Genomic DNA, 17,578 nt, shown 5'->3' on the forward strand with positions numbered 1-17,578 from the left:
GGCGCACAGCTTGGGTGGGGTGGGGGTCCCAGGGGATCAACAGGGCGGAGCAAGCAGCTATGGCTGCCCTTAGAGGCCCTGCTTCTCAGTGTCCCGGCAATCGCTGCAAGCACCTCTGAGAGAAAGCCGCCCTTGAGTTCCGACCGATGCCAGACAGTCCAGTTTCTCCCGTATGAGTCTGGTTCCCCAGAGACTTGCCCGGAACTGGAGCTCAGAGCTTGAGACTCCCTACCGATTGAAAAAGACAACGGTGTCCTCAGCTGCCAGCCCTCTCTGCATGTGCCTCCGTACCTCTGTACTTTACTTCCACACCGCACCTCCTCTGAGTCTCGGTATGCTTTTCTCTTTCCTTCTAGTTGTAGAATTTCCACTCAGCCAGCCTTCCTGTGGTTCTGGAAGATGTCCGTTCCGTCTTTTAGTTGTATTCTTGAAGTGGTTGTGCTAAGCAGCAATCTCCGGTGTTTACCTATGCCGCCATCTTGGTTTTCTCCCTGTATCTTGTATTTTTTAAAAGTGCCGTTCTATAGACTTGGCTATTTCAGTCCTTAGAAAATTATTTCCTCTTATAAACCATCTCCATATATATAGCCCTTGAAAGTGGGAGTTTGGCATGTTCTGTGAACTCATTTTAGGCCATTGTGTCTGAAGTATGGTTGCAATGGGGATGTAAGTGGGAGCTAGGGGAGAAGTTGGATTTATATTTTTAAAAGGTCACTGAATTTTTGCTAGGAAGCCATTGCAGTAAAGGGGGCCAGAGGTCATGATAACTTGGATAGGGGCAGCAATAGTACAGATGGAGAAAAATGGATGGCTTTGAGATTTATTTTGTAGGTAGAGTCGACAGGACCTGCTGTGCTGAATTGGAAAGGAACCAGGGTTAAGGCCTAAGGTGATATTAGGATGACTTTAGATTTCTGGCTTGAGCAGCTGGGTGGTGCCCTGAGTTGGGGAAAGGTCAGGGAGGATATGTTGGAATGATGAAATCAAGAGTTCTTTATGAGGCACACAGGTCTAAGTGCCTGGTCCAGAGAAGATAATCAGCTCTTTCACCCGCCACCCAATCTAGCTGCACATGATTTCTCTTCATTTCAGAATGGTGTAATTATCCCAGCCATTGGGAATGGATGCAGTAAAATCATCAACGTCAGAAAGTGAAAGTGATGTTTGGTAGACAACCACAGACAAGTTTGATTGGCATAGTATTTGGGGTGACGGTGCAGTGAAGGACCCTATGGTACTAGGATTTCATTAACATTTTAAAATATGAAAGATTCTTCAGTCCAGCCTGCATGGCTGAGTGATTTAGTGTTGACCTGTGAACCAGGAGGTCACGGTTCGATTCCCGGTCAGGGCACATGCCTGGGTTGTGGGTTCGATCCCTGGTATGGGGCGTGCAGGAGGCAGCGATCAATGATTCTCTCTCATCATTGATGTTTCTGTCTCTCTCTTCCTCTCCCTTCCTCTCTGAAATCAATAAAAAAAAAAAAAAGAGGACACTTCAATAAAGTACAAGAAAACTGTAATAAAAGAATATCTTAAAAAAAAAATATATATATATATAAACACATATAAATATAAAAATAAAATATGAAAGATTCTTCAGATGTCCATTTCTATTTGTTTCTGTTCTAGGCCCTTTTCACAGTGAGTTAAATAAATAGCTGAGGTGTCTACATTCCAAATGATCTGTCTTAGACAATCATGGGCTTTTACAGCATATAGTTACTACCAGTTGACTTGCTAGTGAAGGGGAAAGTTTGTATGAATAGTTAAAACTCAGATCAGTACCGTCCAACAGAACTTCCTGCAGTGATAGAAATGCTCAATACCTGTGCATCCGATATGGTAGCCACCAGCCATATATGTCTGTTGCACACTTGAAATGTGGTTAGTCTGACTGAGAAACTGAATTTTTAACGCTGTGTAATTTTTCTTACTTTAAATAGTTTCATGTGGCCTAGAGTTGTTGTATTGGAAAGCACATATAGGCATTCAACTATTTGCTTATGGAATATATTTGTCTTTTTTTAAAAATAACTATTTGTTATTTTTTGCATATAGTCATTTAAAAATGACTTAACGTCCCCTAGCACATCAGAGTGTATCAGAGGGCAGAGACTTGACAAGTGTGGGAAAGATGACTTTGAACCATAATTTTCTTGTGGATATAATGTGCTTGTGCATATTTTAAAGCTGATTATATTAAAGAGATATTTTTGGCAACCAGATGATTGTTAAACATCTGTGTTGTATACAGTACATGTGGCCTGGTCCTATCTTCTCACCTGTTTACAGCGAGTCAGACGTCCCAATAGATGTGGAGACAGTCACATCCACCCCCATGCCACTCTACGACAATCAGAAGGCACGCAGCGTGATGAATGAGTGTGAACGGCATGTCATCTTCGCCAGGACTGATGCAGACGCCCCTCCCCCACCAGAGGACTGGGAGGAGCATGTCAACAGGTAGGCTACTCTGCAGGAAGACTGGTCACTACAGGGTTGATGCTCACTGCCCTGTAAATGTTTTGTATCATCATCTGCATTGAAACACATTTATTAGGCACTTATTTCATTTGCAGCCACACACATGTTCTTCTAACTCTGCGTTGTAAGTCTCGCTCACTGTGTGCAGTGAGCTCCTTGAGAGGAGGGCTTGCATCCCAGCCATCTTTGCATTCCTGACACTTAGGACACTGCCTGGCACATAGTAGGCATATGATAAATGTTTATCAAATAAATGAATGAATTAAATTTGATAGTTATGACTAACTCCGTAGCTTATGTAGTAAAAGATCTGATATGGGAGTTTCCCAGACTCCAAAAAAACAACCACCCAAAACATTAAATAAATGTATATTTGTAGGATACTGTTTTATAAGGTCTCTAGCTAGGTCATGAAAATGTTTTGGAGTCACATGAAAAGCTAACAGATGCTTGATTTGAGTGCCTGTTAAATACATATTTGCAGTCTGGTTTTGAGGGAATACTTCAGCCCATTTTCATGAATTGCCTATCTTATTACCATGGTTCTTACTGACCCAGGGACTCCACATTCCTCTCCAGGTCATTTGTCATTGTTCTTTTGGCAAACATTTATCTTTTGCTTATTGCATAACAACCTTATGAAGATAAAATTTACATACCATATAACTCATCTATTTAATGTGTACATTTTAGTATATTCATCATCACAATCAATTTGATGAACATTTTCAGCACCCTAAAAAGAAACTTCATATCCATTAAAGTCACTTCCCATTTCCTCCCAACCCCTCCAACCTCTGGCAACCACTAATTTCCTTTCTGTCTCTCTAAGTTTGCCAATTCTGAACATTTTATATAAATGGAATCATACAATATGTGGCTTTTGTGTCTGGCTTCTCTCAGAATATTTTTGAGGTTTATGCGTATTGTAGCATGAATCAGTACTTCATTCCTTTTTATTGCCAAATGATATTTCATTGTATGGTTGTACCACATTTTGTTTATCCATTCATCTGTTAGTGAATATTTGGGTTGCTAACACTTTCTGGCTGCTATGAATATGCTGCTTTGAATATTCATGCACTTGTTTTTGTGTGGCCCTATGTTTTCAGTTCTCTTGCATATTTACCTTGAAGTGGAATGGCTGGGTCATATGATTACTTCATATTTAAGTTTTGGGGGCTTTCTAAACTGGTTTTCAAAGGGACTACAGCATTTTACGTTCCCACCAGCAGTGTAAGAGAGTTCTAATTTCTCTACATCTTTGCCAACCTTTATTATCTGTCTTTTTCTTTATTATGACCATTCTAGAGGTTGTGAAGTGACAGCCAGTTGTGGTTTTAATTTGCATTTCCCCGGTGGCTCTCTATCTGCCATATGTAAGGGAATATTAAAATCCTTACACAGGAGTTGGTAGCTGGTACACTTGCCATAATGTTGGAGAGATCTTATTTTATAATCATGAAAGAGAAAAAGGACACTCTGTAGGAAAAAGGATAGGAAGTTTGAGGCAATTGTCATGAGTCTGGTCTGAAGTCGGGAATGAGGTTGAGCAGGTGTGCCCTGTGATCAAGGTGGGAGCTGTTAAAGGAGGAGCAGCTCTGCACTTTGAAGAGCTTGTGAATAAGTTGTTTAGGATCTTGAACTGGAATGAACGTTGTGCCCTAAGAAGGGGAAAATGCTCTCCAAAGCTTCAGATACAGAGGAAAACTCTGCTGTGAGTGAAGGTCAACTGCTGGAATATTCCCAGAGTCAATGAATTCAGCAAAATGGTTATCATTGTTGTTACAGTTAATAATAAAAAATAGTGACAGTGGTAGTAACAACAACAAAAAACACCTGTTGTTTGTCAAGTACTTTCTGGGTGCCAGGCATTGTGCCAAGCGCTTCATGTCCATGATCTCTTACTCCTCACAGCAACTCTTAAAGGTATATCCCTTCTTCGTCTCTATTTTACAGGATGGAGAAACTGAGCTCAGGATGGTTAAAAAATCTTAGGAAGTGATGGAGCAGGAATTTGTTCATAGTAGACAGTCCACCTCCAGAGCCCAGTGTTCTCAACTATTCTACACGCTTCTTAAGGGCAGTCAGTAGCTGATCAAGGTGACCCCTCATGGTTAGGTATCCCTTTGTGGTGGCCTCAGTGTGCAGTTTCAGAAACTGCATGGGAGAACTGCGTGAAGTTTTTTATCAGTTCACCATGGACATGATCGAGAGATTTGGGGGGACTTTTTATACTTACCAAAATCATCAGACACTTAGTAATACATATGAATACCAGTTTCTTAATTTACAAGGACAGCTATATCTGTAAGGCAGATGAGACACTGGAGTGGCCTGGCCAGAGCATCGATTCTCAGGAGAGTCTGGGAAGCCCTTCTATTCCAGAGTGGATGGCAAGTACAGAGTCTGCCCTGGAGGACTCCTCCTTCAACAAGGTAGCTGGATGCACCCATCTTTCCTCAAAGCAAGAAGGGCTCCCTGATTAGGCCAGGGCACACCTTCACCTGCCCTGCAGAAAAACACTGACAGATTCTTATCTTTGGCTTGTCTTTCTCCATTGGGACCTTCATCCTTCTGTTATGACATTACCATAGATTGATATGGTTAATTAGCGCTCAGTTTATCTCAGATTATTTGTTTTTTTAGTGTCTGATGAAATTTTGGAGGCGTCCTTCTCATTAGCAACAGGCTTACAAACCATCTCTTCAGGTAGGTCACTTTTGCACACAGCTAATTTTATTATTTGATGATACTTGCTTCACTTTCAGAGGTCACTGAACTCTGACCTTGTCCCCAAACTCTGGATCCGTAACCTGTTTGGAGCTTGCAGTTGGTTCCCTCTACTCTGATTATAAAACTTGTTGCTACTCTTTCCCTTGACTTGATTGTTAAATTGCTGATTCTTTTCTTGTTGTATAAAATAATGTAAAATTACAGTTTCCTATATCAAAAACTCATGGTCTATAGGACCAGAAATTTGTTTTTCCTCAGAGATCTTTCAGTGGAGTCAGAAACTTAATTTTCTTTGTTAGTGCCCTGGGTTCCCCTCTTGAATTATTTCAGTAGTAACTGCATTTAGATAACTTTCTGTGTATAGAAAATGAAGCTCCCCAACTGACTCTGACTTTCTGTAGTAATGCCTGATATTTTGTGAAACAGTTTAAAAATCTTCTCTGACTGATTGAATTGTCTAGATGAGAGTGAGCAAGCCAGTGCCCAGGCACCACCTGGAGCCCAGTGATTGTTTTTACATAGCCCTTGAACTAAGAATAGTTTTCACATTTTTAAGTGGTTAAAAAAATCAAAAGAAGGCACATGAGCCTAAGCTGGTTTGCCTCTGGATAGAGCACCTGCCTGCGGACTGAAGAGTCCCAGGTTTGATTCCGGTCAAGGGCACATGCCTGGGTTTGCGGGCTTGATCCCCAGTAGGGGGTGTTCAGGAGGCAGCCGATCAATGATTCTCTCTCATTATTGATATTTCTGTCTCTCTTTCCCTTTCCCTTCCTTTCTGAAATCAATAAAAAAATATATATTTTTTTTTTAAAAAAGAAGACACATGAAATTCAAAAGTCAGTGTCTATAAACAGTTTTATTGGACCACAGTCATGCCCACTCTTAGGTATTGTCCGTGGCTGCTTTTGCATTACGACTACAGAATTGAATAGTTGTGACAGACCATATGGCTCACAGTTTTTTAAAAGAAGACACATGAAATTCAAATGTCAGTGTCTATAAGCAGTTTTATTGGACCACAGTCATGCCCACTCTTTTAGGTATTGTCCGTGGCTGCTTTTGCATTACGACTGCAGAATTGAATAGTTGTGACAGACCATATGGCTCACAGAAGCAAATATGTACTATCCAGTCCATTATAGAAAAAGTTTTCGGACCTCCTGTGTCTGCATGCCAAAGTTGTGTGACTTGAACTTTGAAAATGATTTACATTTTGTTGGGGTAGTAATGTTGTCCTGAAGAAGTTGGACCGGCTTTTCCCCCCCAAAAAATGTTTCTCAAATGTCAAGTTTAATTAGATGCACAGCTTTTAAAAGACATTCAATAAAATACTCGATACATGATATGTCTCAGCATTGTTCAAATGGATTTTAGGACATTTCCAATATTTCAGTAAAAGAGTCTAGTGTCCTAAAGCAGGTTGTCTTATCTTAGAAATCAAAACTTCTCTGAATTCAGCCAAAAGAAAACCATTCTCCTTTTCTAAATTTGCTCTAATCAATGTTTGAAATTTTGAGTCCAAGATCTTTGTGTTGATTATTTCCCCTCTCTCCTTTACTCACTCCCCCCTAACCTCTTCCTCCCTCCCAATCTCTCCCTCCCCTTCATTCTTTCCTTCCTTTCTCCTGGTATCAGAGAAAGAATAATTACCTTTGAAAATTGGTCTAGGACCAATGTGACTTTTTGGCTGCTTTGGATAAGATGATCCAGAGGTCACGTCATTCAGGATCAGAGCATGGGGACCATGAGATTATCTGATCTCATCTAAGAAATGGAGAATAGGTGTTTCTGCACTTGTGAAAATGGAATAGGTTTAGGGGGAGGGACTGGTTGACTCACTGTAGTTCCCATCAGCTATTTGTTTAGACTTGTATTTAAAATTCTGTCTCCTGTTTTTAAATTTTTCCTTAATTATATCTTTTGCATGCTCTTTATCTTAATCTTAGGTTAGATCTTTTTTTTCCTGCCCACTAAATTTTCCAGCCTTCCACAAAGCTGACAAAATATAGAGAACATATTTCAATTCTTGGAGTCACTTTTTGTATATCCAGCAACAATCGTAAGAACTTTTTCAGGGAATTTAGACTCCCAACATTGTGGTTTTTTAACTTAATTGTAGCTGTCATTGATGTAACTTCAATGTAGGAGTAACTTCTGAATAGCTTTCTAACCCCCTTCCCATTATGTTCACATCATTTTCCTTGCTGTCATCATTTTGGGTTTCAGAATAAATATAGAGTAAAAAAAAGAAAAAACAAATAGAGAAAGCATCCTGTTATGGAATAACAGGATAATTTTGGAAATGCTTGTTGGTGCCTCATAAATTATGCCTCATTCACTGTCCTTGCAACATGATCAGTAGACTTTGAGAAAGCTTAAGAGATTGTTAAACATGAAGAAATTGTGTTGTTGTCTAACCTATAAATGAACAGTACTGCTGGGGATAAGGCTGCAGTTTAATAATGCTTCCATGATGTCGCAGGTTCTTTACACGTATTTTCACAGAACTAGAAATTTGAAAATTTTAGTGCATATAGCCTTTGATCTTTCATTTCCACCTCAAGAAATTTATCCTTCAGAGATACACAGCCATATAAAGTTGGAGATAGATGTGTGTATTGGGGGAAAGGAGGGGTGGACACTGCAACTGTTCATAAGAGCAGTTAAAGGGACACAACCTAAATGCCCACCAGTAGGGCAAAACCAGCCAGTAAAAACAAAGGGGTGTGTTAATGTGGAAATAGACCCACGTATCTCCAGAGAGTTTTTCAAACTGCTTGTGAGCATCCTGTCTCCTCCCCCACCACCAGATCCCCAAGCCCACTTGAGACTCCCTATACATGAGAGCAATGCTGCTAAGAATGTGAACCAGCTGTTCCCATAGCCTTCCTGGATTCAGGGTGTGCGGAGTCCCAACACTTAAATTGAAGCTTCCACTCCCCGCCTCCCAAGTCTAAAATCTCTGAATATAAAACTACAACCAAACCTGACTGGATCCTGATGAAGTCACAGAAATAAGCCAAGAGAACTAGTGGAAAATAAGAAAAAGGACAATTCTCAGGAACCCAAGACTGCTTCTGGTCCCCACAAGCGTGTTACAAAGTGGGGAGGTTTGGAGGTTGAGAAGGGATTTATTGGAGCAAGGAAAGCTCCTAAAGAATTCTGTGATCATGGACTTGAGCTGCTTTCCTCCAACTTTTGCTTCCATCTGTAATCATAGCTCATCTGAGTTTTTATTGCTAGAGGAACCTTAGAGATCCATGCTTATTTTACAGTCAAGGAGACTGAGGCACACATCTCGCTCTTCACTGCAGAGCTGGTTAGAGTCATGGCTTTGAGTTAGTGTTCTCCTGGACTGTGTAACTGGTTAGTTGTAAAACATAGGTGAGATTTTATTTGCAGAAGGAAAAGAAGTTGAACCATATTTTCCTCCTTTATAGAGGGTATTAACTCTTTCCAAGGACAGTGAGACAGTTGTACAAAGTGAATTACAAAGGATAATTTATCCTCCCCCTTCATGGTGACTGGGTCATGTTATTGGTATTCTTAGAGAAGTGAGCTATAGAAAATAGGGTACCTTCATGGTGGGTTGTGATGGGAAGGATGCTGGTCTGCTGTAAAGTAAGAGGTGTTGGAATTGTTTGACCACCCTGGTATGGTGGAAGGCTCGAGTTAGTTGCACCTAACTCATGTTTCAGTGTCTTCTGCTCAATCCCCAAGGGCTCAGTGTAGTGAGGAGTGTAAGGGTTTGAGTTTGTGCCCAGCTGTTAACAGGGTTTGGAATGTCATGTACACACAATTTGTCCGTGTAGTCAGCAGATGTCAAGTCCCTGCTATGGGTCAGATACTGTTTTATGTGCTGGGGATCTAGCACTTCAACAAAATCAACAAAAGTCCCTGCCATCTTGGCCTCTACATTCAGCAGAGGGAGACGGACTAAAGAAAGAAATAAAACGGATAGAATGTGAGATGATGATATGGCTGGAAGGGGGATAGGGAAGCGGTATTGCTGTTTTATGTGCTGGGGATCTAGCACTTCAACAAAAGTCCCTGCCATCTTGGCCTCTACGTTCAGCAGAGGGAGACGGACTAAAGAAATAAATAAAACGGATAGAATGTGAGTTGATGATATGGCTGGAAGGGGGATAGGGAAGCGGTATTGGCGGTTTTATAAATAGAGATTAGTCAGGAAAGCCACAGTAGAGGTTGACATCTGAGCAATGACCTGAAAGAGGTAGAAAGGGAGCCATTGTTCCAGGGAGGGAATGGACAACTGGGGCCCAGCCATGATGTGGGAGCATGCAGAATTGGGTTGGGCTGGGGGGGGCGGGGGCAGGCAGTGTGGTGAAGCCACAGAAGTCAGGGGCAGTCGTGGATGATGATGTGGCTTATTCCTGCTACTTCATCAAAATCCAGTTGGGTTTTGTTGTAGTTTGATATTCGGAGAGTTGGGACTTGGGAGGCAGGGAGTAGGATCCAGACAGCCTATGGCAATGACTTTGGCTTTTAACAGGTTGATATGTGGCCACTGAAGGGCTTTGAGCAGAGTGACATGATCTGACGTAGGTTTGTGGTTTTTTTTAATATATGTTATTGATTTTTTTACCTAGAGGAAGGGAGAGGGATAGAGAGTTAGAAACATCAATGAGAGAGAAACATAGATCAGCTGCCTCCTGCACACCCCCTACTGGGGATGTGCCCACAACCAAGGTACATGCCCTTGACTGGAATTGAACCTGGGACCCTTCAGTCCGCAGGCCAACGCTCATCACTGAGCAAACCGGTCAGGGCTGACTTAGGTTTTTTGATTGATTTCTTTCCAAAATTAATATTCCAAATTGACTTTCCAGAGGTTGTACTAATTTATATTTCCATCAGCAAAGTAAGGAGACACCTATCTTCTTACACCCCCACAACACAGAGTAGTATTAAACTTCTTAATTTTTACCCATTCGATAACTGAAAAGTAATATTTTAATTTGCATATTTGATTTTGAACAGGATTGACTATACTTTTTTGTGAACTACCTTTTCATGTTCTTTATCCATTGTTTTGAGTATGTTGTCTTTTTCTTAATTTTCTAGTGGCTTTTTCTACTTTAATGAAGTGGCAGGTGTTTTGACTATGTTTATGATACATCATTTTTCTCCTTTACAGAAGTTTGAAATACTTAAGTAGTTATAATTATCTTTCTCCCTTTTGTAGATTCTAGGTTTTAGGTCATATTAAGGTCTTACGTATTTTAAGATAGATAGATATCACTATTTCTTCTAGTACTTTGGTAACTTTATTTTTTTATATTTAACTTTTTATTCCACTTGAAATTTATTTTTGTACGAGTCCAGGATGCCTTTTTAAAAAATGTATTTTTATTGATTTCAGAGAGGAAGGGAGAGGGAGAGAGAGATAGAAACATCAGTGATGAGAGAGAATCAATCAGCTGCCTCCTTCACGCCCCCTACTGGGGCTCAAGCCCACAACTCCGGCATGTGCCCTGACCGGGAATCGAACCCTGACCTCCTGGTTCGCAGGTGGACACTCAGCTATGAACCACAGCAACCGGGCAGCATTTCTTTTCCAGTTGGTTACTGCTCGTCTTGGCCCTACTTCCTTTATCCCCACTGGTTTGAACTGCTACCTTGGTTTCATTCCAGGTTCTCTTGAATCTGGCACCTACTTTAAGACGTTTTTTTAAGGTAATCTTACCACCAGTTTGATTTATGGCTGGGAGATTTGGTAAACAAATATTGTGTATCTTCTATTACCTTTCTCTCAATGTCTTTAGGAAGATTACTGCCCAGAGTTGGGGTCTCAGAGTAATAACGATTGACATGAGTGGGATGGAGGGGGACTTTAGTAAGCTCCGTTTCACTGTGCAGGGTATGACAGGTGGGGACAGGGCAGTGGGATGGGTTTCTAAGTGTGCCAGCTGAGTTGGAGGAGGGCACATCCCGCCATCCCCAGCAGGGTAGAAGTGTGCCTGTGTCTGTGCTAAGATGACGCAGTGTTAACTCACATGGAACAGGCATTCAGAAGTAAATTGGTTAACTGAGTGATATACAGAAATAAAAAAATTCATGGTGAAAAGGGAGAGGTGGGAGAATAGCCACTTGACTTGTTATATTTCTGTTCCTGAAGCTGATTTAAATAGGCTGTTATCGCAGTCTGAGGTTCTGGTACACTAAAACGCTTGCTCATCTTGTCTGCCTCTTTGTGTGAAATATTAACGTTGTGAAATTCAAATATGTTTGTGCAATGGAGCCATGCTTTTATTTACTCATGGATTATTTTAGCCACTAGGTAAATAGTTAGCTTGGCTAGCAGTAGAAAGACTTCATTGTGACTGATTTTGACTTGTAGTGTATATATCAATACAAGTGTATGCTGAGGTGGCTTGTTGGCAGGACTGGGACCAGAATCTCAGTCTTGTGCTTTAGCTCCACGGTCTTAGACTAAGCTACTTCAAGGTATGCTGTTCCACAGTGGGAACAAAAGACATGGCATATCCTTGTGCAGTGTACATGCATGAGGAGTGCTCCCAGGGTTTGACTTTAATTCCTTGGAGTTTTCCCTACAGAACGGGCTGGACAATGGCCCAGAACAAGCTATTCAACAAGATCCTCAAAGCGCTGCAGTCTGACCGGCTTGCCCGCTTGGCCAACGAAGGGGTGAGACTCCAGAAAGCTGCCCACAGTGTGTGCCCCCCACCCCATTGCTGACAAGGTGGACCTCATGTTTTATCGCTCCATGTCCGTCTTTCAGGCTTGCAATGAGCCAGTGCTACGTCGAGTTGCGGTGGACAAGTGTGCAAGGAGAGTGCGGCAGGCTCTGGCAAGTGTAAGCTGGGACACCAAGCTGATCCAGTGGCTGCATACCACCCTGGTGGAGACTTTGAGTCTGCCCATGCTGGCGGCCTACCTGGATGCCTTGCAGACGCTAAAAGGGAAGGTAAGGCTATGATTGGTATCTGTCTTGTGCTGGGGCAGCCAGCCTCTGCTGTGGGCTCAGGAAGTGGGGCTTAGCAAGGTCATTGCTTGGTCAGCCAGGAGAGCATGACTGAATGGCAGGTCTGCTATTAAAATAGGAGACATGGTATCACTTCACATTTTTGTCTGGTGTAAACGTCTTCAGCCCTGCTGGCTCCAGGATGAGGTGTGGACTTGAAAACCAGAATACACTTGTAGCCTCTCCAGCCTTGCAGCTTGTGGTTTGAGTCACCTCTGAGGTCAGGTGAGAGGAGAATTCAATTATCATGCAGAAGATGAAGGGTTTACCAGGCAGGGGTATTGAGAAGGGGCCAGAAGCAGACCTGTGAACTTAAGAGTGCAGGAATGGGGAGAGGGAGGTGTCCAGAGCAGGGAGGGAGATTCATGTCTCAGTCTCTCCTCATCGTGGGGTGAGCCTTCAGTAGCAACACTTTGATTTTAATAATTATCTATAAAACATCTATATGTTTCTGCATTCTCACTGAGACAGTATTGCACAAAGTTAAACTGGTTTGTTTTCCTGATTCCAGTTTGTTGTGATTTCAGTTACTGCCTGGGCTGTGTTCATTGTGGTAGATTATGGGTTTTGGGGGCAGATAGCCTGGCTCATCTCATCTCAATCACTAGCGAGCTGTGTAATCTCGGATGTGTCTCCGTTTCCTCATCTCTAATACATGGCTAGTAATAATACCTATCTAGGTTTTTTGTGAAAATTAAATTAGTTGATCCAGATAGAATGCTTGGCACAAAATTTGGCCAAGTAAGCCCACAGCGACTGTTAATGGTTGTATAAGTTTATAGGTTCTTGAAATTTTTAGAGCATTTTGCTCTGATACAAAATGGCCCCAGACAACTTGGATTAATTCAGTTCTTGACTTTTTTTTTTTGCCTTAAGTTTTTCTTTCTTCTCCTTTGTGGGAAGCTGGCCCATTTTGTTGGTATAATTTGCCTGGCCAACAGCTTCCCCAGCCCTACCCCCAAATTTTCAGACTCATTGTTTCCCACCTGTTTTTCAGTAGAAGGATGCTGAGTTTGTTTGAAAACAAAAGTAGACTGATTTAGTGCAGAAATAAAATTTAGGACTAGATACAATAATGATATTGATGGTAGGAAATTTGATATTAGTTTATTTATTCAACAAATAATTTATTTTGTGCCTGTAATGTGTCAGGCATTGGGGTGGGCAAACAGAAATGCCCCTACTCCGATAGAACCTGCTTTCTAGTGGAGAAAGAGACAGATGAGAAGGTAGCCCCAGGCGTCCCCTTGCTGCTGCTCCACAGTGGAATCCTGGGCCCAGGGGAGTGGGGGTGGGGGTGGGGCCATGATAAGACCCGGCAGAGAATGGCAGCCTGAGACTATTTCAAGCATTTTCAATGTTCCCCACAGACTCTGCCCATGTAAGAGTACAGCACTGGTCCCTGTGCTCTTCAGATGAGTGCTGCGGGTGCCAAGTCCCATTTTCCAGTGACTGCCGTCCTGTGTGGCCAGTATGACTGCAGTGTAATTCCCCTTGTAAGGAAGGTTGCATCGCTTCCTTATTTAGTTACTATCTGAACAGTCCCAAGTGAACGGGGTGGTGTTCAGATTTTATGAGCGTCAGACTTCTGGGGGGACTCCACAGGTGTGCACAGTTGCTGCAGCCAGGTCACAGTGCAGGTTAGCAGGAGTGGCAGAGGACACGCTAGTACCGGTCAGCAAGGGCCCCGGTTTGAGGTGCTGTCCTCTCCAGGCTGTGCTCTCAGCAGTGGTTCCATCAGACTCTTACTTTCCCATGACTGTCAGAGTTAAAGAAATATTTTGCCTGATTCCCAAAACTCTTAATTACCTGCTGGATGAAAATGTAAGTGAATGTTTTCTTGCTCTTGGCCCAGCTATTCCACCATTAGATCCCTTGTGAAGGGAGCAGAGAGGATATAGACCCAGCCCCTTAATTGCCTGTTGAAAGAGATGCAGTGCTGGAAAGACTGGGGGAGCTTGGTCAGCCCAGCTCCAGCAGAGAAGGCGATGTTGATTATGGTTTCTAAACATTCTGTCTTGACAGAGGTGAGTTTCAAAGCTGTGCTCCACTGCCAGATGAAAGCTTTAAAGTCTAACCAGATCAGATCCTTTGCCTCAAGGTGTTGAGTGGCTTAGAGTTATAGAGTAACTTACAAAGACATGGCCCAGACCAGGTGGCTCAATTGGTTGGAGCATCACCCCATACACCAAAAAGGTTGCAGGTTCGATTCCTGGTCAGGGCACATACCTAGGTTTTGGGTTCAATCCCCAGTCAGGGGCGTGTACAGGAAGCAACTGATGAATATTTCTTCTTCCATCCTTGTTTCTCTCTCTTCCTTCCCCCCTCTCTCTCTCTCTCTTTTTTTTTTTCAATAATTACAACATTTTTTATTTACAAAAGCAATTAAACAATTAAAGTTCCTAGTACTTTTTTAACGTATGGTACTGCGTAAAACATTTTCCTCTATGAAGAGGGACCAAACAAAATTTACATAAGTATCTAGATCCGTTCCTTTTTCCATGGGCGTGAAAAATGAGAACACTCGTGAGCGGTCCTTAACAGATGGCGCGCAAAACACGAGAAAACTCCTGAGCGGTATGAAATGTGTTAAGAAGCCATCAGTCAGGATGGGTTGGAGAAAGATAATGCCAGTCTGAATGCTGCCTTTTCACATCCAGAATCCACCTTGGTTGGGTGTGTGTCAGTATGTCTGTCAGCTCACCATCTATCATATAATGTCGGGCATACTGACACCTTTATCAGAGTTACTGTCACTGTCACGCAGCCTCAGCTGGCTGAGACCCTGTGGTGTACACTGGCATACATTACTTCATTCCACAGCGCCCAGGAGTGACATTGCTTCCACAGGGGAAAGGAAGGCAGGGAATTGGGCCGCTCGTCCAGGTCCCACGCAGTGTGACACGGTCCTGATGTAAAGGAAGTCTCGCCTGCACCTGTGCTCCCCCGTGTCCTGTTGCCTCATACGGTCAAGTTGAGATGAGAGTTTCTGGGCTCAGTGGGCGACGGGCAAGTGGATTGGAGCCTCCAGGCAGGGGCAGAGGACACAGCAACAGAGCAGTCAGCCCTTCAGAGTAAAGACTGGAGACAAGGAGCGCCACCCAGAGCTCTCTGTCCTACCTTGATCGTTGGAGAGGGAGGGAGAGGGAGAAACATGGGTCAGCTGTCTCCCACGTGACTCCCACTGGGGATGAAGCCCACAACCAGGCATGTGCCACGACTGGAAATCAAACCGGTGATCCCTTGATGCACGGAACAACGTTCAACCAACTGAGCCACACTGGCCGGGGCACCAGTAACTTGTTATCTGAAGTTCTTCTAAGTCTGATCCTGCTGACATTATGCCTCCATGCGAGGTTGTTTCTGTACATGTGTGTGCACATGCACATATATGTGTGCCTGCGTGTGTGCGCGCCTTTACTCTTGGGAGCTCATGTTTACTAGGGCTTGTGGGGATGCTGTATTGCTGGGAAAAGGGCCCGTACGGCAGTTTTTTCTTGTTCTATTAGCTGTTTCAGCCTTGGGCTAACTTTTATACTAATTCCTCGGCCTGGTGGTTCCTGGACCACACAGTGTAAATTTGAATCCCAAACCTGTGCGTGGTTACAAATTCTCACAGGATCTGTGCCCCTCGTCCCTGGGGAGTTTCCTGGCTATTTCTCCAGGCCGGTGGGGAACTCTCGCTCTCCTCTTCCAGGGTGGAGCCTTCCTTGATGGCTCCAACAGAATCCTGGGGTCTTGGGTGGGACAGCTGCCTCCAGCTCAGCCGTCCTCTGGTGCAGGTTCCGCAGCCTCCCTGCGGGGCTCTGCTGCTGACTTCATGGCAGGGCTGCTCTCACTCAGGCTCTTGTTATTTTGAGAGGGAACATTCCTTGCAGCCATTTCTACCTGCCCGTCCTCTCTGGTTGCTGAGGGGGAGGCCCTCTGCCTTCATGGCTCGGCTGCAGAGAGGGTGCCCTGCTAGAGGCTGCTCGGAGGGGGCTGAGAGCAGGGCCTTCGGCCACTGCGACCCCCGGGTGTCCCTGCAGGAAAGGAGAGGCTGCCACGGAGCCCGGCTCAGCTACTCGCTCTTGTTCTCACTGAAGACTCCGCTCTGACCCCACCTGTACAGGCAAGACAGCCTCCCAACAGGAAATAAGCACACGCTCCAGACGATAAGCCGTTTTATCTGGTCCCTGCATATGAGACAGTGAATCGAAACCAGAAGCGTCCTGTGAAGATGAGCCCCCTCTGGGGGATGTCCCTCCTGAAAGGCCAGCCGCTGCATGTCCTCTGGGCTGGGCCAGCCTGGAGCAGACTGGCCGGACCGGGCGGGTGGTGGGCAGCTCCCCTGGAGCAGGCAGGGGGCGCTGCGAGGAGTCCCTACTTCCTCTGTGCCTTCGGGAGGCCCAGCGTGGATTTCAAGTAGCTGTGCTTCTGTTCTCTCTTGACCTTGGCGTTGTCGAAGGAGATGGACTCCGGGCCCTCGGGCAGCACATCCTGCTGCAGCTGGCTGAACTTGTCCTGGTCGTCTTCTCCCTGGGGGCCCAGCTCAAGGTCGTCCTCCAGCCTGGCAGGGGCAGGACGCGCCCTGCCAGGGCCCGTGGTGGGCATGAGGGCAGCCCCTGGCTGGGCTGGCAAATCCCCCCCTGCGGCAGCTCACACGCTCAGGCCCTGTCTGCCAGCGTCACCACAGATGCCCTGTAACTGCCCCCTGGGCAGCAAGCGGTATCATCTGTGTGCCCACCCTCGGTCACTGGGTAGAGACCTGTGGCTTCCCACCTGCCTGGGCAGCCGTGGGAGCGGCTGGGAGCGGCCCACACGTGCCACGTTTGTCGGGAGAAAAGGGCAAAGCACCAGAGGCACTGCCCACTGCCCACTCCCCTCACCCACCCCCGACGGGGGCCACTCACCAGAGACACAATCCTGCTGACAGGCACCATGCCTGGCCGGATGCTGCTGCCCGGCTTCAGGGCCGCCTGCATGTCCTCGGGGATGAAGAAGGACTCATTGTACCAGATTTCAAATTCTGTGAGCAGGCGGTGGCGACACGGGTTCACCAGGTGCTGGCAGTACTGAATCTCAGCCCTCAGGTCACGCAGGTCCTGATACTCCGCACGGTACTGCTTCTTGAGGTCTTTGAGCTTCAGGATCAGCAGGAACTCCTCTTCATCGATGATAATCAGCCCCGTCTTCTCATACTCACCTTGCTTCTCCCGCAGGGACTTCTGGGCCCCTTCCCCTCTCTTTAAAATCAATAAAAGCATATCCTCAAGTGAGGATTTAAAGGGAAGGAAGGAAGGACGGAAGGGCCATTTTTTTTTTTCAGTTTGGTCCTAGCCTTTGTTACTAGCCTTGTGTCCTTATTCT

At 44.6% G+C, this 17,578-nt stretch overlaps 1 protein-coding gene across 5 annotated transcripts in view; it reads left to right on the forward strand.

The window, feature by feature from the left end:
• KANSL3 (KAT8 regulatory NSL complex subunit 3) overlaps nt 1-17,578 on the forward strand; it is a 44,761-nt gene that overhangs the window by 5,827 nt on the left and 21,356 nt on the right. For 3 of the 5 annotated variants that reach the window (XM_005862231.2, XM_005862232.2, XM_014536427.1), the window contains exons 2-4: nt 2,296-2,466; nt 11,802-11,892; nt 11,987-12,172. In XM_005862231.2, the coding sequence (XP_005862293.1) occupies nt 2,296-2,466; nt 11,802-11,892; nt 11,987-12,172 (448 nt within the window). Of the gene's footprint in view, nt 1-2,257; nt 2,467-5,136; nt 5,200-11,801; nt 11,893-11,986; nt 12,173-17,578 lie in introns of those variants that run through there. The other 2 variants (XM_005862234.2, XM_005862233.2) reach the window with 2 other exon arrangements.

Source organism: Myotis brandtii, unplaced genomic scaffold (genome assembly GCF_000412655.1).
Source record: "Myotis brandtii unplaced genomic scaffold, ASM41265v1 scaffold1612, whole genome shotgun sequence".
Taxonomy (NCBI): Eukaryota; Metazoa; Chordata; class Mammalia; order Chiroptera; family Vespertilionidae; genus Myotis; species Myotis brandtii.